This window comes from Festucalex cinctus, chromosome 1 (assembly GCF_051991245.1).
Source record: "Festucalex cinctus isolate MCC-2025b chromosome 1, RoL_Fcin_1.0, whole genome shotgun sequence".
Classification (NCBI taxonomy): domain Eukaryota; kingdom Metazoa; phylum Chordata; class Actinopteri; order Syngnathiformes; family Syngnathidae; genus Festucalex; species Festucalex cinctus.
The window spans coordinates 39,803,673-39,824,212 of record NC_135411.1 but is presented as its reverse complement, the minus strand read 5'-3'; the positions used below and the strand labels follow the sequence as shown (position 1 = coordinate 39,824,212).

Sequence of the window (20,540 nt, the reverse complement as noted above, 5' to 3'; positions counted from 1 at the left end):
GTATTTGCGACTATGTTTGAACGTAGTTGCGACTATGTTCGAACGTATTTGCGAGTATGTTCAAACATACTCGCCAGCCAAAAATGTTTACTCCACATTGGCAGCTCTACGCTTCCGTAGTTTCTACTATGTACTGTCTCAAATATTTTCCAATTTCGATACTGTAAATATATAGGATCGTATGCCGAGAAATGTTTTTTGGGAGGAGCAATATGGCGGCCTCACAACTTCAAAAGTGCCTATCGGCTATCCAGTCATATATTCATTTTGCTGCCCTCCTCAGTCCGACGTTCTCACTTCAAGTTGCTTTTGCGGCGGTCCCCAAGAGGTCGAGAAGGGTCAGCTTCATTTGTTGATAAATAAATGTTATAAAAATAAAAATAAAATAATTTAAAACTCTTTCAATACATATGACGTATATGTACTCAACTCAACTCAACTCAACTCAACTCAACTCAATCAGCCTCCACGCATTACAACGCCCATGCATTGATTGGCTGAATGGTAAGTGCCCGCCCCCAGGAGACGCTCACAGACAGCAAATCACGCAAGACTCGAATCACCAAAACAACGTGAATGAGAGCCAAAAGCAGAAGACAGAGGAGAGATAAACCGAAGCAAAATCAATTCCATTGAAGGTGATAGTGAGGAGGGACGAGAGACAAGAAAGAGAAATAAGCAGCATTGTCCACAAACTTACAGAAAAGAATGGGAAAGCCACTTTGCCGGTTGGCTGAAACCTGTTGCGGGCTTGGTAAGCCTTTTTCCCTTGTGTCAACACTGAGGTGTTGGCTGAATTAATGGTTTAAAAAAAATGTGTTGCTTTGAACACCCCTTTTTCTTTTATTAGTTTTTATGTTGTTCCTTAGACCCCAATCTTAGATCTGGCAGAGGCATCTTTTGAATTACAGTTATAATTCTTTAATAGAAAATATACAAGTTTCCTCCTGTAAACATCATTCAGCATATGTATTGAAGGCAAATTGTAAAATGTCTGAAGTCCTCTTGTTTACGTTTACAAATTTTAAAACATCATAAATCATGCTGTTTCTACTAAGTGCTGTCTCAAATGTACTGTAAATGCATAGGATCGTATACTGAGGAACGTTTCTTTCTTGGGAGTAGTAATATGGCGGCCTCGCGGCTTTAAATGTCTTGGCCTGGCTATCCAGCAATATATACAGATCAGTGAAGTTAACCCACAACGAAGTTCTGAGTGCCTGTTTTTCAATTACATATTCATCCAGCAGCCAGAGATCGGCCTTCCTTTGTTGGTGCATATAAAGGTGACTAAAAGTAGCCTACTATACTTCATACTGAAGCAATAAAAAATCTAATATTTGCAATTGTTTATGGTTCTACAATGTACAGGCGGTGCATGTAGAAGTTGTGGGGATGGTTGGAGCTGGCAACCAACCGGGTGGCAGCCGAAAGACATCCCACATGCACGGACAGACACTTATGGACATAGTTCACTTAGTTAGTTCAATAGTTCTTTATTTATGTTGTCAAAAGCACTTTTTGTAATGTTGTTTTATAGAAGGAAAACATTTAGATGTTTGAGCTGTCACAGAAGAAAAAGTAGCAGTGTTAAAGTCAAAGTTGTGCTTGAAATGTCTGTTTTTTACAAAAAGCCCTTTTTCTCCCATTTCTTGGTCAAAAATGGGAATTTTCACAAAACCTAGCCATATTCAAACTCTGAGAACGGAATAAGATAGAAATATACTATTCTAATCTTTCTTTCCCGTGTTTAAATGGCATTAGAACTCAATATTCTGTGGGCCTTGCAAGATCAGTCAAAATGGCTGGTATCAAGGGGGGTTGGTCCAGTGAAAATGGCTGCTAGTCAAAGAGTTAAGAGGTCATCGCCAGTCGCCTTGCTTTACGACCTCGCAACGTAGCACGAATTTGCACGGAGCACGGTAGTCTACTCTAACACTTTAGAACTGGTTGAGAAAGTTACTATAGTAAAAGTAAAAATATAGAATCTGAAATGTATTTGTAAGTAGGCTATAAGTTTTTCCTTTTCTTTCATCTTTTTTATTTTTTACTGATCGGTTCCTATTTCAGGGCGGCACGGTAGTCGAGTTAGCACGTCCGCTTCCCAGTCCTGAGGTCTCCGGTTCGAGTCCAGGCTCGGACCTTCCTGGGTGGAGTTTGCATGTTCTCCCCGTGCCCGCGTGGGTCTTCTCTGGGTACTCCGGTCTCCTCCCACATTCCAAAGACATGCATGGCAGGTTAATTGGGCGCTCCGAATTGTCCCTTGGTGTGCGTGTGTGTGTGTGGATGGTTGTTTGTCTCTGTGTGCCCTGCGATTGGTTGGCAACCAGTCCAGGGTGTCCCCCGCCTACTGCCCAGAGCCAGCTGAGATAGGCGCCAGCAGCCCCCGCGACCCTTGTGAGGAATAAGCGGTCAAGAAATGGTTCCTATTTCAAATAAAATAATAATATCTGCATACAAAATACTTTTTGTCTTTTACTGTGTTAACTAAAGAAAAAAAGACGGCAGCTAGCTAGCGTTGCCTCAGGCTATTATTGTAAGTCTGTAAATTTCTATAATTTGGTTGCTAGTAGCTACCTAATTTTTACATTGGATTACCACCACCACCAGATTAGCACTTCTGAAAGACAGAAGGTGTGTTTTCGGCTCACATTAAACACATTCATGCATTAAATGCATTCATCACCAATCATTCTTCTAACAGTCAAAATCAAAACAATTATCTTAAACACTGCAAGCCTATGGGTGTATATATAACTAAATACAGAATAGCAAAATACTTAAAAAAAAAAAAAAAGAAAGCTGTCAGTAATACAGGCTATAATAGGTAGCTATACTGGCCACTGTGGTGCAAATTTCCACCTGGCCATCTTATTGGTTGCTGTATACTAGTTTTAAATTGGGTAAATTAAGGTTTTCCGCTTACCATACTTACTGAAATGGATAAATCCACCCCTGGTTAAGACCTCAGCCAAGACAGAATCGGGCATGTACAATTTAATTGGTGTTCCTTTCTCTTTTCCCTCATGTCTGTCTTTCCTGCCATCTGTCCCATATTATTAACAAAACCCACTTTCCTCCTGGCTTTTATTAGCTCATTGTTCTTCACTATCTGGGCAGTAGCCTACTGTGAACGATGGTAAGCGCACCTGCCTCACATCTCGCTGTAAGGTTTTCTTTTATGCTGTAAATTTCCAACACAGTAGTAACCAGTCCAAGGTTTATTTCCTGCCTCTCCCCTGAGTCACCTGGCTTGGATGGGCACCAGTTCACCCGCAAGCCTGATGAAAAATGGTATTGGAAATGAATGGATGGATAACATTTGAAAACATTTACTGATTGATCTTGTTCGCTGAATAAATGAATAGTTATGGACTGTAATAGATTGAACACACTTGAGTTGAGCGATTTTAATAAATAAATAGTTCCATTTATTACTACAGTACATAAATATATATTGGAAGGCATGTCAAGAACAATTCAACCAGTCATAACAATGACTAACCTATTTGAAACAAAAGTAAACAATTTTTTCCATAGCTTCATATATATAAAGTTGGTCATCTCCTTATATTATAGCCAGTTACCAAAATAATTGTTACAATTTGTTTATATTTTGAGACAGATGCTTGTGCACCAAATGGTTCATACATATGTGTAGTGATGGTATGAAAAGTGAATCATAAATCAAAATTAGAATTAAAACCTCGTGAAATAAACATTTGGCATTACAAATACATGTGTATGGACATCACACAAAAAATATAGCCATAGATAAAAACAAATTGACATTTTAATAACAGGAAAAATAAATAAAATCAAAACAACTATTAATTATTCTCTAACACAACTTCTGGTCTTATCCAAAATGTTCAATTCAATTCCTTTCAAAGCTGATTATCATAAGGCTGCGCTGGGCTGGCCTCAGTCAGGCCAATCAGAGACTCCAGGAGGTAGCTGCTTGATTCACACTGTGGCAAATAAACAGAACTGATCAGCTGGAGGTGATGAAAGCTGTCTGAGTGTCTGTGCCCTTTGAACAGCTCAAGTGGCCCGGAGGGATAGTCGCTGTCAAAAAACTCTAGGTCGGACTCTGACGACACACTCGGGTCCATGTACCTGCTGGAGGTATAGTCCAGGGTAGGGGAGGGAGTGTTTGGATAGCCTTCAAGGGAATCCTCATTATCAGAGGGGTCTCTTGCTTGGTTTGCATTCTCATCAAGATAATCTGTCATCACAACTGAGTTGTTATTGTCTGTCAGGGAGTTTGCAGAAAGTGGTCCCATTCTGTCAGTTGTCCAGTTAGAGTCACAACTGCTGTTGCCCAGGGTCAGTGGTGCTGCCATAAGTCTCAGTTGGTGACACATGGAATAGTTCTTATTTTCAGAATCGCAGATGCTGAGGCCACAAGGCGCTCCTCCGTGATTGGCCGGAAGTTGCCCACCATCGCAATCCGAAGAAGAGCTGGAGGATTCCGTCATGTCGCTACTGCAGCTGTTCTCTTCCACCACTGCTCGCTCTGGGAGGAAATTAAACGTAGGACTGGTGGGAACTGTAAGAGCAAGATCGTCTTCTTCCAAGGAAAAACCAAAAGGGCGCCTCTTGAATGATTCGCTCTTCACAGGATGAGTCTCACTCAGATCTTCGGACTCCACAAGCTCTTCTGAAAGTAGCGACCGGTCCTCTCGGCTTGGCAGGCGCCGCTCTAAATCCAGTCGCATGACAGTGTGGATGTAATGCGTCTGCACACGTTTGGAGTCAAACTCGACGTGTCCCTCGATGTTTCCACAGCCGTCCTTAGTGCATCCACATGGAAAGCTGAAGCGGTCCACCTGAGGATGAGAAGCCACAGTTATGAGTGATGAACGCAAAATTCAATCAATATTGTTTGTGTTCTCTACCATAAATCCATACCAGCCCCACCCTATAAAAAAAAAGTATTGTTTTGTTGTTGCAAGATTTTAATCAAGAAAAATAGCACTGTACAATGTTCTCTCATTTATCGCGGGTTCATCTTTCGCGGCCTCGCGGATATTTTTAAAGCATGCGTTTATATTTTACAGTGTTTTTGTTTTTTGTTTGTTTGTTTTTTGCAGCGATGTGGTTCCGGTCAAAATGGGTTTACAGTACATGTCATGCCTCCCATCTTCAAAATTAAAATGAAGTCTGTCAGCCCCGAGCCCAGTCACGGTGGTTGAATGCACACCGCGCCGTGCGTCCGGCACCTCCCGCACCGGCCACGAGCGCTCATATGGAATTTTGGGTGCACGGCGGCGATGCGGTCTCGGTCAAAATGGGTTTATGTGTCCTGCCTCGTATCTTCATCATTAAAATTAAGACTGTCTGCCCCGAATCGTGGTTGAATGCTTAGCGCGCCGTGAGTCCGCCAGACGAATAGACCCACGCGGGCTGGAGTAGGCCACGAGCTGCAATATGAGCTACCTCTGTCAAAATGGATTTTAGCCTCGTATCTTCATCATAGTGTCATTTCTAACAGCTGTTTTATTGTTGTTGTTAATCTTGCATGTGTGTTTTTATGATGATTATTATTATAATATTTTAGGAAAACATACCGTCCGGAAAAAAATGGATGGATCGCCGTTATATTTTTGTTTCTCAGATAAATGTTTTGGATATTATTTGATCATTATTGTTACTATTATAAAGGTTTGAACACTAAAAGTGTGTAGGCCTACTTTATTTAAATAAGTGATATAGTATGTGAGAAAACAATAATACCTGATAGAAAAGTGCATGTATAAATTGTGTGGTGACTGGCAAAGACTTGGGCTTCAGTCGGACACTATCTTATTTTTTATTTTTTTTATTTTAATGTATTTTAGTTTTTTTTTGCAAATTATTTTGATGCCACTATTGACTAATACTCCCTGTATTTAAAATTAACACTGGAGGTTCATGTATAAAATTGCCGAAGATGAAAATCAAGATTTTTTTTGACTATATTATTAGTCACGATGTAACAATAAAATATCCATCCATCCAGTTTCTGAACCGCTTACTCCTCACTAGGGTTGTGGGGGGTGCTGGAGCCTATCTCAGCTGGCTTTGGGCAGTAGGCGGGGTACACCCTGAACTGGTTGCCAGCCAATCGCAGACAATAAAATATTTGAATCGGAAAATCGACACTTGCTCATTTTGTTCCTTTTTTTTCAATTCTTGTTTTCGTTATTTTGTTTGTTTTCATTACCATTAAGTATAATAATCTTGGTCTGTGGGTCTTACCTGACACTTGATGCCTGCCAGGCTGCAGGCACAGGTCTCGGGCTCACAAAAGCCTTGGCAGTCACATCCACACGCTTCCCTGGACAAACGCAGAGAATGAAGCTGCTTCTTCTCCTCCTTGTCTATGCGCTTCACCCCGGATGCCAAGAGGAGAGCCTGCCGCTGCCTGGACGAATACGGCTGCAGGGAGCCTCGATCGTCCAGCTCAGCCTCACTGATGTGGATGTCATCAGTTGGAATTTGGTCTAACGTCAGCTGACCTGCTTCATTCTGACCAACAGCCTTATTGGTGATCCGCTGTAATCAAAGCAGACTCGGTAAGATGATGTACAGTAAACAAGGGGAGCTAAATACTGTACTGATGAAATGAAGTCCACTCACATTTTGTGTCGATGTATCATTTCTCTCCTCTCTTAATCTGAGCAGGTGCCTTTGCCTGCGTCGGCGCCTTTGCTCCGATGCATGCTCTGCTACTGTGTACTTGTGGAGGGCGCTGTGCTGCCGCATCATGCCCAGGGTGGCACCACCGTGACTGGGCACACTGGTGAAGCCCTGGCAGCGGGGGAAACTGAACACAGCAACTTGGTCGAAGCGCACACGACACTGCCTCTTTACCAGCCTCGGCTTTTTCACAATGGACCCAACTGAGAGAAGAATAAAGAGAGATCTGCTTTAAATAAAATAAAAATGACTTGGTTATTGATGCGTTAACAATCCAATTTTTTATTTTTTATTTTTTTTTATCAATGTCTATCTATTAGTTATCATCGAGCATTCAAAACATTTTAAAGCTATTTTGATATTTCTCTTTACATGAGGACGAAAAGTTTCCTGTATATCCAAAATTATTCCGACTGCTTCTCAGTACATTCAAATGCAATGTTCGAAGTTTAACAGGGCTCGACATTAACACCTGACAAACACCGGCCAGTGAGCCGCTCTGTCAGGCCACCATAAAGAGGAAGTCAACCCAAAAATGTTCTTTACAATATGTTGTATGGGTCCCCACTAGTCTAAACAGAGCATTCTGATTAATATTGCGTTTGTGGATTTTGAGCAGCAAAATCCAAACGTTTTTATCCATCTCATTTTTATATATATATATATATATATTTATATATATATATATATATATATATATATATATATATATATATATATATATATATATATATATCACACACTCAATCACACAAGCCTACATCATGTAAGCCACACGTGGTCTCCCAGGCGGAGAAGTGAACCCACGCCAACCGGCACCGAAGGCAAATGACGGTTCCACTCCTCCACCTAGAGGGTGGCGGCCATTTTGCCACGGGCTGTCGACTTAAAATGACATCACAGTTGCTCTGGGCTCAGCTAACGACCAATCACAGTTTACCTGTTTTCTGAAGCTGAAACTTGACTGGTTGTTACCTGAGTCTTGAGCAACTGTGCTGCCATCTTCAGTCAACAGCAAGTAGCAAAATGGCTGCCCCCTGAGATGGATAAAAACGGTTGGATTTGGCTGCTTTACTCATATTCCATAAATGTAATATTAATCAGAATACCCTGTTGAGACTAGTGGGGCTGCATGTATTATTGTAAACAAAGTTTTTGGGTTGACTACCTCTTAAAAGGGGACGTCAACCTTAAACATTTGTTGACAATAATGTTATAGGTGACCTCATTAGTCTAAACATGACATTGGGATTCAAATTACATTTGTGGAATACGAGTTATGAAGCAAAATCTAGCTGTTTTTATCCATCTCAGGGAGTGTTGATTTTGCCACTTGCTGTCAACTGAAGATGAAATCACAGTTGCTCAGGGCTCAGGCAACGACCAATCACAGCTCGCCTGTTTTCTGAAGCTGAGCTGTGATTGGTTCTTACCTGAGTCCTGAGCAACTGTGATGTCAATTTCAGTCAACTGCAAGTGGCAAAATGGCCTTGTGATACTGATAAAAACTGTTGGATTTTGCTGCTTAACTCATATTCCACTAAGACAATATTAACCAGAATACCGACTAGTGAGGCTACATAGAACATATTATTGTCAATATTTTTTTGGGGGATTAACTTCCCCTTTAAAATTGTCATATCGGTTGATTAGATGAAGAAGTCATGCTAGAAGTTTATCAGCAACTTTTTCAATATATGTTTACATTTTTTGAAAACAATTTCAAAAGTATTTTAAGTTTAGTAATTTCCTGCAAACAAATACAAATACACTTTTACTCAAAATTGGACAGAGCGGTCTGAATAAAATAAACATGTAAACATGCACATCCTTAAACTAGACAAAGTCTTCAAAGACTTGAGGCTAATTTTGACTTGTCACATATAAATTGCCCTTCCAGACCTCTGGGTGCCCAAATTAACAACATGTGGTTTGAATTGATAGCAAATTCCTGCAAAGGGTCTGTTGCTACTGGGAAAAAGAAAAAAGAAAATAGAGAGAGAAAGAAAATAAAAGAACACGATGGAAATCTTTATTCAGTGAGGTAATGCTCCAGATTACTGCCTCATTTAACAGTTTGCTTTCAGAAAGGTTTTCTGACCTTCACACATAACTGAGGATGAATTCTTGTCCCACCAGTCAGTAAACAAGTGAAGCCAGCTGACTAAGCTAATCTCAGGCTGTGTGTCTGCACGTCTAAAAAGCATGCTCTGCACTTGGCCTGTTTGCACCGTGGCTCCGTTGTGCGACTTCATAACAGATTGAAAAACAACGGGAATGGACCTGTTTTACACAAACACACACGTGATTTTTTATTTTTTTTTAGTCAGACTTTTTAATACCAGTAATTGAGTGGATTCCGCAGCAACCTATTGCGGAAAAAAAAAAGATCATCTCTGCTCAAGAAGACAGACAGCCGAAGTGAACGTTTCTCCCTACATTGTCAAAACAGGCCTGAGGTTAGCATTTTCATATCAGTAAGTCATAATAGGGCTGCTGCAGCGCGATAAGAGACACTCCTATAAAACATTAATGGCAAGTGGCCAGATAAGGAAGAGGCTGGAGACGGCTCGTCGGCTTGGATACTCACTGGGTAAGCTGGTGGGCGCAGAGGGGCTGTGAGGTATAAAATCCTGCGTCTCAGGGGAGCCGCTCTCACCGTCGGACTCGCAGTCTGAAGATGTGGGTGAAGAGGATGGTGGAGAGGAGGAAGAGCAAGAGTTGCTGGGGTTTTCCTCAACCGCTGCAAACTTCCGCTTCAGGACACCTGCCATTATTTTGGCTATGCTGGTTGAGAGACATTCTGCATGAAAAAAAAAAAATGTTCCGTTTAACTAATTATCATGTGGACGTCCCAACATGTGCAATAATTGAAATCATGATTATTCAAACAATTTTTTTTTTTTTTTTTGCTACAAAACAAGAAAATGTTTAAGCATTTAAAAATATTAAGACCAATTTAAAAAAAATTGGAAACTATAATTATGAAAGTCTGCGATTGGTTGGCAACCAGTCCAGGGTGTCCCCCGCCTACTGCCCAGAGCCAGCTGAGATAGGCGCCAGCAGCCCTCGCGACCCTTGTGAGGAATAAGCTGTCAAGAAAATGGATGGATGGATGGAATTATGAAAGTTCCTTTTGGACCAAATGGAATTTATAATAATAATAAAAATAATAATAATAATTATTATTATTAATATTATTATTGATTTATTTATTTAGACAAAACTTGAAGTTGGAGTGCAGCTTGTGCACTGTGCAGTAGAACGATTATTAATTTCTTTGGTGAGAAACAAGAAAATGTTTACTCATTTAAAAAATATTAAGACCAATTTAAAAACACTAGAAATACTATAAGTGAGTTCCTTATGGACCAAATTAAATTTATGACAATATATATTTATAATAATATACATTTATTTATGTTGGCAAAAACTTGAAGTTGGAGTGCAGCATGTGCAGTAGGACGATCATTTATTTTTGGTACAAAACAAGAAAATGTTTAAGTAAAAAATAAATAAATAAGACAAATAAAATTCTTTGAAGCACTATAATTCATTCATTCGCTAAATGTCTGAAAGTGCATCAACTCACAACACAAAATAAAAATAAATACATGACCACACGGCAGCTCGTAATTAAAAAAAAAAGAGTCTTAATTTAAGGCACTCATAAGTCAAGGTACCACTGTATTTATATTCAGTAATGTGCATGTTAAATTACCCTTTTCCCTGCAGTCATTTGACGTAAGGAAGAAAACCGCTCAAATTAATAGAACAAATTATCAGTAAAGTGCAACGCCAAGTCAATCTGGGATAAAAACCTGTCCAATTAGGGAAGCAATTATGAATCAAATTCCCCTGTGGTTGTGCTAATGGGTCACAATACATGTAGAAAAGAGCAAAGCAAGCCTCATTAAGGAAGACTTCCCCCTCTTCAACTCAGCCGTTCTGCCTGATTCCAATCCTGCTAGTTTCCAAAGCCTTACCACTAGCTCACCTGTGTACTCATGAAATCTGGATAAACAAAATGCAACACTCCACCTTTCACATTACAGTTTGGCCTTTGTTAAAGTCAGTGCTTTGCTGGCTATTATTCCACTTTATAATTTATACAGTATCATCACCCTCTTAAAATAGTGGCCTAAGCTAAGTCATATTTTGACAACAAAAAAATGCTTGACATGTCTCAGGATGCTGGCTGAGAATTAGCCTCTGCTAATATCGATTACAAACGGAGCATTCCATTCTACCCTTGAAATTAAATTACTAATGAAGATAAAATAATCAGTATTTGGTTGAGTTTTTTTGTGTTTTCGAAAAAAAAAAAAGACATTATTTTAGGAAGGTGACGATATGGTCATGAAAACAAATGTAATGGTGGAGTAAGTGTTCGGTAGAGTACTGTGTATACTCTACATCATTTTCCTAAAGTTCAAATACAAAGTGTTGTTTTAATGAAAGCGAGCTGCATCTGTGCTGGCCAAGCCGGTTTGTTCAACTAGTTTGTTTAAGCTAATTGCATATCGATAGCACTTACCTCTCAAATTGACATTTAAAAAGTGAGTCCCTGATTTAAGACAGTTTGAATAGAGGGGGAATTAACAGCTTTTTCTTTTTCCAGCAGTGTAATTAACATTCCAGTGATTCCTCGTGTTTTTGGTGAAGTTGAGGAAAGAGAGAGACTGAGGTGGGGGTTAACAAATTGCTATTTTGGGGACATGAATAAGGAAGATTTACCCACATGTTGAGAGTTAAAACCCTATCAGGGCTTTTCAAGGCTACTTAGTGAAAGTCGAGCATAATGGAATGCCAGCGTTGTTAATTCGGAGATAGCTGTCATTGTTTAGCATGAAAGGCATGTGTGATGTCTTGGGTCTAAGCCAAGAAAGGAAGTATGCAACCGATTTCAAGTGGTCAAAGAATGTTAAACAACAACACATAGTTTCAATGCAAAATTTCCTCATTGGAATGTCATTCTCAGAAAGTGACAGAGAAGAAATGGGAAATGTGACAAAATGGGATGACTGTCAAATCATGTGTAGTCACTTGATGCTGATCAGCAAGTCAGTTAATTATTACAATTCCATCGTTTATAGTCAGTGTGGTATAAAATAAATATGCAAGATTCAGGAAGACTAAAGCCGGAACCTCCTCTAAACCATAAAATACAGCAGGTAAACAGCAGCACCCCTTCTGGTTGATCTAAGTGACAGGCTGCTTTTCTCCACCATCCTCAATTAACAAGCCATTCACTGTGTGTGTCTGGCTCAATCAACAAATATGCAATAAAACAAGAAGCACAATTCAGACAGTATCCAGATGCCACAGTAGACAACAGTTTTCCTAATGACTCACTGCCTCTTTCCACCCATTTACCATCACATTTAATGTATTTAGCACAGTATATTGCATCAGAAAGATACTGTGCTCTCCACTGATATCCCATCTATTATTTAAAGACACAAGCAAGCTGGTGGGAACCCACTCTTGTGTTAATGTTTATTAAAAGTGCATCAGTACACCGGCACGTGGCACACTTACAGTAATATTGTTTCCTCATACAATGTAATAACAGTCATTATGCGGCTGACCCCTTCACCCCTTGCAGAGACATGTCAGTTACAATGACAACAGTGTTCTCGCTTTCTTTAACACGCACGGGCGCGCGCGCGCACACACACACACACGCAACAATGCGCAGACACACACACACACACACTGATCGACGCGTTTAAAAACTTGTGTCTTTGAAGAGAGTCGTCGGTTCTTTAGGGCAATGGCAGCATGTCGCTTTAAATATTTAACAGTTGAGTAATGACCAAAAACTGTACGGTACTACTCGTGACGTAATAATTAAAAACATAACGCCATAGGCAAAACCACCGGCAGTTGCGTATATTAATAATTTAAACACTGCACTCACCACAATTTCAGAGGCAGCATAACGACGGAGGGAAAAGTAAGTGTGCTTTATGGCAGATTTGACGGTCTCTTGCAGCCAGCTGCGCCTCTCGTCAGTGTTTGTGTGAAGCTAATGTTTCACTGTAGTAGCAGCAGCACAGGCAGACAGCGTGAACGCCTCAGGACTGCTGGCACCTCTCAAAGAGTACACACATGACAAGAGCATACATACACCCCTCGGCATTTGACATAACGACACACTGTGACTAAATGAAATGCGATTACAGCATTTGTAAAAATAAAATAAATATATCAAATTATAAAACAGATCAACGTACCACAACTACATGGACTAAATTATAATCTTCAACGCTAATGACTGTCGTGACAAACGAAACCAAGTGTCCTTCAGCGGGATTCATCTCGTTGCACGAGTCAAGCTCGTGATTAGGGATGTTCCTCTTCGATTCCAGTCGCGTTCTGCCAGAGCAGTGACGTAACGGGAGATAAATAAACTTTAAACCTCCAGCTGGTGGTTGTACTTTTTGATCATTTCTTGCAGCTATTGATGCGTAAAAGCTAATGGAACCATGGAACCAAACATACATTCCACATTATTTATTAAAAAAAAAAAAAAAAAAAAAAAACTACATCATTTACTGTATGTGTTTAGACTGGTGGTGCCTATACTCGGTCCTCGAGGGCCGGAGTCCTTCAGGTTTTGGATGTTTTCCTGATTCCAATGAACAGAATCGTTATCAGGCTTATGCCGAGCTTGCTGATGACCTTCAGGTGTGTTTGTTGATTCAAACTCAATACCCCTATATAGATGTTATTATGGCAATTTATCTTTACAACACAGTATAAACACTCCATGGACACAGGTACCAATACAAGATTTGTACAGTGATAATAATGTTCAACTTTGATTGACACTTTCAAATAAGTAGCTACTGTATTCATTTACTTTAAAAAAAATATATATATATGTGGTTGCCGTTCATACTGAAAGTTGCTTCTAATATCATGAGTCACTCAATTTTCTCTCGTGCAAAAATTGTTTTCACTTTAGTTGCAGTTTGTTAGTCAATTGTTCAAAGACATTTGCATAGAAGTTATTCTCTAGTTATGGTTGAGTTGAGTTGTTATGGGGATTTAAGAAGTCAAGGATTCACATACATTTTGCAGTTGTAAACCGCAACAAACAAGTAGAGTAACGAACATTTTGACAAATGACATGAAGCAAAGCTGAATCAAGGAGGGTCAAAGGGCAAAAAAAATAAAATAAAAAATAGAAATTGTGATTTTCAGGGGATGCTAGTTAGATTGCTTGATGCAGCCTTTCCTGATGAGTGAGCTGGAGCCTATACTGACTTTGGGTGTGAGGCAGGGTGCACCCTGAAATGGTCGCCAGTTTGTCGATGGGCACAAGACAAGAAGCCATTTATACTTATGGACCATTGAGAGTCTTCTATTAACACACATGTAGGAATAAGGCTACAAATCTATAAGTCTGGCCCGAGAGAGTTCCTATCCAGCCATACAACCACCCCCCAATGTTTCCCTGTTCAAACATACCTGAATCAAATGATTAGCAAGCTCTGCAGCAGTTGATATAACGTTCCTGATTATTTTGTGTTTTGTGTTGGATGAGAGCGGCATGGAAAGCCGACTGGATAGGGCCTGTCGAGAACCAGATTTGGAAATTTGCTAACCACTAAGTCATTGTTCTACTGTAGTATAATTAATATGTAGATTTTCTTTTTACGTTTGTGAGGTCCGTATGCTGATGAGAAACTTGCTTCCCAGTGACTTTCCTGCCTATATCACGTGTTTACTACCAGAGACCCTATTCCTACAGTGGTGATGTCATAAAGTTTGTCCGACCTTGCTTAAATGTGGAAAAGCTCTGGCGCTTCTCTGCGATGATACAGTAAATCAAACACTCTAACCAGCAAACTCCTTTTGTTTTAAAAGACGCGTCACAGATTTTAGTTTATGGTAAAAACCCGCTGCATGTTTTATGGTTTGCATCACAGATATCAGTGTAATTGATAGCCCAACCCATTAAATGTATGCACATTTGTTCTGAAGCGTTCCAACTGTGAATTCTAGTTTTTCATGTATGACAGATTAGACGGTCAAATCTAGACGGGATTAACATTCCAGCGCCTGCTTTAAAGATAATCACAGGCTACTCGCTGTCCCTGACTGGGAGGAAAATGAAGCTCATTGCTCAGAGCGTGTGGCAGATTAACAGATGGAAAGACAGATGAACAGAAAGACAAAATACCCTTGGGCTTTAGCTTTGACTCCATGTTGTACTTGATTTGTTGATTCAAACTCTAAAACAGCGCTAACACCTGCTGGGTCAAGTGCACTGACTGAGAGAGGGATGTGTGTTCTGAGCGCCTGACCCACTTTGGCTGGCAGGGAGGACTCTTTCACTCAAAGAACATATCAGCAAAGTCATCCACATCATTTGTCTTTTCAAAAGGTTCTGCTCCATATTTGCAACACGCACATTCACCTGCAGTATTCACTTTTTTTTTTTTTTTTTTTTTAACCTGATCTCAAAAATGCTATGATGCCATTTTGTGGTACACGGGTGCCAAGGATCTATGTTGAAATGAGTTGAGGAGCTTCATTGGGGGTGGGGAGTAGTGCTTTATTGCCAAAAATGGGGCATCTTGGTGCCAATGAACTATTGTATGCTTAAATGAGTTGAGGAGCTAGACCAGGGGTCAGCAACCTTTACTGTCAAATGATCCATTTTTGGCCAAATAGCTAACAAAAAATCTGTGTGGAGCCACAAAACGAATAGTTAGTTTAATGGAGGCTACTGAGGGCCCAAGATCTAATTAGAGCTGCACCATAACAAATACTTTGAGATTCATTTTCTTCTACCTTTCGTCTTCCGTTTTTGGATTTTTTTTCTTTTCTTGTAATGTTTTCATACTTGATTTTTCAGACATGTTTAGACTTTTCTGCCTTTCTTTAAAATTTCTGATATTTTTGGTAATTTTATGGATATATTAGGGTACATTTCTGCCTCTCTTCCTTTTTTGGACATTTTATGCCGATACATTGAGGTTTTTTTGGGTTTTTTTTTAAGCAATTTCTGGCAATTTTTGGACACTGGTAATTTTTGGGATTTCTTTGTTTTTGGACATTTTATGGTTACTTTTTTTTAAACATTTTATTTCCTGCCTTTTCTTAAATCAAATTTCTGACTCCTGGTAACTTACGGCATTTCTTCTTTTGTTTTGGCACATTTTATAGCTACTTTTTGAACATTTTCTTTTCTGCCTTTTTTCTTATGTATGTATGTATGTGTGTGTGTGTGTGTGTGTGTATATATATATATATATATATAACTTTTTTTTTTTTTTTGCAATTCCAAAGATATTTTATGGTAATTTTCTCTTGCAATGTTTTGTTTTGTTCTTATTTTACTTATCTTACTCTTCATCTTTACTGCATGACCTATTCATGTTTCATGTACAGCAATGCTTGTTCTAAAGTGCTTTATAAATAAAGTTGAGTTGAGTTGCTTTTCCTCTTCCTTTTTGGACACTTTATGGTCACTTTTTGAACATTTTTAGATAATTTTTTAAAAACATTTTCATTACTTTTTGTCTTTGTTATTCTGACAACTTAAAAGTTTGGACTCTGACAATTTTTGAATATTTAATTATTCATTTATATCAAAATTAGTAATTCATTAAAAAAAATTCTAAAAAATACATATGTAAAACAAAAAAAACAACAACATTTTTTATTTTTTTATTTTTAGAGATCCACAGGAAGCCACAGGAGAGTGACTAACAGGTTGCAGATCCCTGAGCTAGACAACATTAAGGCTTTCCCACCATTCATGCCATCTGCAGTCAATAATAAACTTTTTGCGGTAGGCGGTTTGGGGTTGGGGGTGGTGGTGGTAGAGGATTGGGGAGTTTTCAATGACTTGACGATATTTTGTGTAAAACCTCAATCCCTAACCCCTGCAAATGTATGTAATAGTCCAACACTGTATTTTACAGTCTGATGTTCCCATAACACAAAATGAACGTGATATTTAAAGGAACTTATGTCTTGCATCACCACAGGTTTGTTGTAGAGACGGTCCAATCATAGCTGAGAAATGATCCAACTTTTTCCAGGTCACAGGAGTGCAGCGCTTTCACTGCATCAACTGAGTCAACATCTGAAATCAGCAAAATGAAGGTAAACATGGCAGTGATGCATCCATTCATTTTTCAACACAGTCACTAATGTATAACTAACCCAGATTTCCAGCTGGATTGCTATTCATTTTGTTCCAGATTGAATGCTATTCACGGTCAAACAAACACAAAGGCAATGTTGCGACAGGTTTCCCACTTGGATAGGCCTACTGTTTTCCTCAATGTTATCATCAGCCAATAGTCTGCATCTGACTAGTGAGCTTTACCCAAACCTGCTCGTCTCGTATCGCTGTGCTTTCAGTTCCTCGCGTTATGTAACTTATAGTTAACCTACATTTTGCGGCCTCTCAGGTTTCTGCGAGCGCTTGTGGCCCCATTTTGGGCACAGTCAGGCACCGCCACTGATGGCCCACATACAGTCGAGTGATATTATGGTGAAGTCTGACAAAGCTTTCACATGTGAAACATCACGTAGTCCCTTTCTATCGCAGGGATTTTTTTTTTTTTTTCCCGAATTTACATTTTCAAATAGTGTAAAATTGTGTTTACTTTTAATGTACCAAATACCAATCGGAAGAAACATACTGGAAAGGCATTTGTTTTCTCTCTTTATTTTATAGATATGTTCTCACTAACTATAACAGCTACATTTAGCAATGTAATAGTGGTTGTATATTTAAAGTTATTTTTATTTGTTTTTAAACCAGTTCATCAAAATGCTGTATGCCTTTACAGAAAAATGGTCAATGGTTGGGGAGAGCGTTGCTCTACTGGGTGTGGATGCAAAGTAATTAAGAGAAGAGAAGAAGTGGCAAGCTGCAGTTGTTTCCACAGAGTGGAGAATATATAATCTGTCTGTGAGTCATGTTGTTTTGCATCATTTGGTTGAACATTTTGGTGTTTATATATTGTTGGCGTTGTGCAGAAAAAAAATGTACTGTAATTTACAGTCAACTTCAACTGTCAGTGACAAATAATCAGCTTGCAGCAAGCATACTGAACCTCTTAGAGAACTTTGCAAGGCAGCGAGTGGGAGAATTATGGAACACATTAAAAAGCAGCTTCGATCACTAAGGAATGCTTTAAAAATGTGTTTTAATAAACTTAAGTGTGTTTTAATAAGTTCAGTTTCATTAAGTTTAAAGTGTGTGGGTAGTACAGTAAGTAAGTGTACAATACTGCATTATTCCACTTATTTGGAATACGACCCCTCTGATAAGTCATTTAATTACTGATCAATTTCTTTCTTTTTCTGCTCAACTCAAAAATTTCCTTTCCAATATGTTGTATGTGACCCCAATAGTAACACGACATTCTGTTTAATATTACTTTTGTGGAATATGAATTAAGCAGCAAATTCTACTGACTGAAAATGACCTTACAGTTGCTCAAGACTCGGGTATCGTCCTTGTTTTTTTTTATTATTTTTTTTATTATTATTATATATATATTTTTTTTAAAGAGCTCAGAATTGTTCATTCGGTAGTCTTACCGATTCAACGTCTTATCATCATTGCTCTTTTTTTTTTGTGTGTGTGTGTGTGTGTGTGTGTATGTGTGCGTGCGTTTGCGTGTGTGCGTTTGCGTGCGTGCGTGCGTGTGCGTGCAAATATGTATAAATTTATACTCGTTAATTCACCTAAAACCTTATAAATATCCCATTTTCCTTCGCCTTAACCAGGTACTTCAGAGTCTTGCCAGAGTCGTGAGGTTCAAATGGTCAGGAGACCAGAGAAAAGGTCAGAAAAAATAAAGAGAAAAGAAAGATAAATCAAAGTGAAATCCAGCACCGACCAAACACTTCCTGCCTTCCCCATGGTAACAAAATCAAAGTCTTACGCCAACCCCGGAAGCCTCTAAATTCCAGCAAATTAGCGAGATCTCAAGAGACCAGAGGAAAAACTAAAGAGAGGAAGGAGGGAAGGATCGATGAGGCAGAGTGAGATCCATAGAAGCCAGTACATCCAATCCATCAAAGTGAAATCCAGCACCAACCAAACCCCTCCTGCGTGGTTACAAAACCAGAGTCTTACGCCAACCCCAGAAACCTCAAACTTCCAATAAATTGAGATCTCAAGTGACCAGAGTAAAAACTAAAGAGAGGAAGGAGAGAAGGATAGATAAAGCAAAGTGAGATCCACAGACACCAGCACCCACTGATTCAAGGGGCTGTGGGAGGGAGAGGCTACTTCTGTTGAGTTTCAGTAGATGCTGGTGCGATGGATCTGGCATGCATAAGGACCACCACCAAAGAAAGAAGCCGTCAACCGCGGTCCAGCAAAGCGAGCACCGCCCCCCCCCCCCCGGAATCCCCAGGCCGCGGCAGCACGAGCGGACACCGGTCGGCGAGCCGACCCAGACGCCCGGAACACCCCCGCCCCAGCCCCGGCCCACACACCCGAGCCCAAGGCCGCAGAACGAGGCCCGGCGGGCCCCCACAGCGCCCCACCGGTCCCCAGCCCCCGTCCCCCCACGACCCCCCCGCACCCCACCCAAACCCGCCACGACCCAGGCCCCACCACCCCCGGCCCCCAAACCCCCGAACACACCCCGACCCCCAACACCCTACCCCCCCCCCCACCCATACCCCCCCCAAACAAGCCGCCCCCCCCGACGACCGCCAACCCCCCCGCGAACCCCGCCCCGCACGAGGCCCCCACCCCCCACCCCCGGAAACCGGCACCGGGCAGCAGCGCAGAGAGGGAAGACGTGCCCACCCCACCTCCAGCCGTGCGAAAGGAGCACAGTGGCGGGAGGGGGGAAGCAGAGGAGGAAGCACCGGGGGAGAGGCGGAACACCAGAACACCGAGCCCGGTGGGGAGAGGCCCCGGTCGTCACGCCAGAGTACTAGTGACACCTAACCCTGTTACTGAGTCCGCCAGCTCGCCGACTGGCGAGCTCTACCCTTACACCGTGAATGTGGCCCCACCCAGTGTATATACAAGTGTGTGCGTGTGGTGCATTAAAATTGGGAGCAGGTGAGTCGGAGCAGAGGGAAAAAATTTCCCCTACTCCGATACACCCGCATCCCCCCAAAAAATGAATATGTATATGTGTGGTGCATTAAAAAAGGAAATGGAGGGACAAAGTGGTGGGGCAGGGACACAGATGGGGGGGACCACAGCGCTGCCAGGCACTGCAGTCCATCCCCCCTGGTGGCTCCCCGCCCCAACTCACCCCTCCCCTTGGACATGAAGTGCATTAAAATTGGAGGGGAGTTGAAGGGTGAAGACGGTGTTTCCACCCTTCCCCACCCCACCAAGAAATGTGTTGTGTGCCCTATGTGTATATTTACAAAGTGTATAGTGCAAAACTAGTGAAGTGAGTAAGAGGAGCGACCAGCGGGGCCTCACCCAACCCGGCGGGTGTAGGTGGCACTTACAGGAAGTATCACTAAGACTTATTTGCGCCATTCCTTGTGTAAAAGGGCAAATTGACTATTGTTTCCTTCCCAAGCATCATCCATCACTCAGACTGAAAGCGAGTCAAGCTGCAGCTCAGGCAGTAAAGTAGGTCAGTCACACAGTTTACAAGACAAGCGATCTTATCTGTTGCTGTATGTGTAACAGAAAAGCAGCTGTGGCTGGATTTGACTTTTAACATCGTCAGATAGACAAACAGTGAGCAACTGTGGTGACCTTTCTTATGAATGCAAAAAGTGTGTCCCATCATGCCACGTGGACTTAACAGGAGTGCTCGCCGAAGGAATGTGTCACTGATGAAAGATATACTTTTTGTTGTTTTGATGTGGGTCCACAATTACAGACT

General features: G+C 40.8%; 2 protein-coding genes and 1 long non-coding RNA gene across 10 annotated transcripts in view; 2 read left to right on the top strand and 1 right to left on the bottom strand.

The window, feature by feature from the left end:
• Window positions 1-645: 645 nt before the first annotated feature.
• LOC144027650 (uncharacterized) lies at window positions 646-6,925 on the top strand. Its single transcript, XR_013285502.1, has 3 exons — window positions 646-754; window positions 6,392-6,560; window positions 6,670-6,925. It is a non-coding gene; the product is annotated as an uncharacterized LOC144027650 (long non-coding RNA).
• Window positions 3,396-20,540, bottom strand: part of LOC144027618 (cysteine/serine-rich nuclear protein 2-like) — a 22,728-nt gene continuing 5,583 nt past the window's right edge. For 2 of the 8 annotated variants that reach the window (XM_077535331.1, XM_077535310.1), the window contains 6 exons: window positions 16,690-16,792; window positions 12,608-12,782; window positions 9,275-9,487; window positions 6,625-6,887; window positions 6,244-6,540; window positions 3,396-4,832 (listed from right to left, as the gene is read on the bottom strand). In XM_077535331.1, coding sequence (XP_077391457.1) covers window positions 3,888-4,832; window positions 6,244-6,540; window positions 6,625-6,887; window positions 9,275-9,458 — 1,689 coding nt within the window. In that variant the 5' untranslated portion in view covers window positions 9,459-9,487; window positions 12,608-12,782; window positions 16,690-16,792 and the 3' untranslated portion in view covers window positions 3,396-3,887. Of the gene's footprint in view, window positions 4,833-6,243; window positions 6,541-6,624; window positions 6,888-9,274; window positions 9,488-12,607; window positions 12,835-12,923; window positions 13,110-16,689; window positions 16,793-20,540 lie in introns of those variants that run through there. The other 6 variants (XM_077535358.1, XM_077535304.1, XM_077535339.1 and 3 more) reach the window with 5 other exon arrangements.
• Window positions 16,701-20,540, top strand: part of LOC144027606 (uncharacterized) — a 34,461-nt gene continuing 30,621 nt past the window's right edge. The window contains exon 1 of the mRNA XM_077535292.1: window positions 16,701-16,812. The gene's annotated coding sequence lies outside the window, so the exon portion shown is untranslated. The remainder of the gene's footprint in view (window positions 16,813-20,540) is intronic.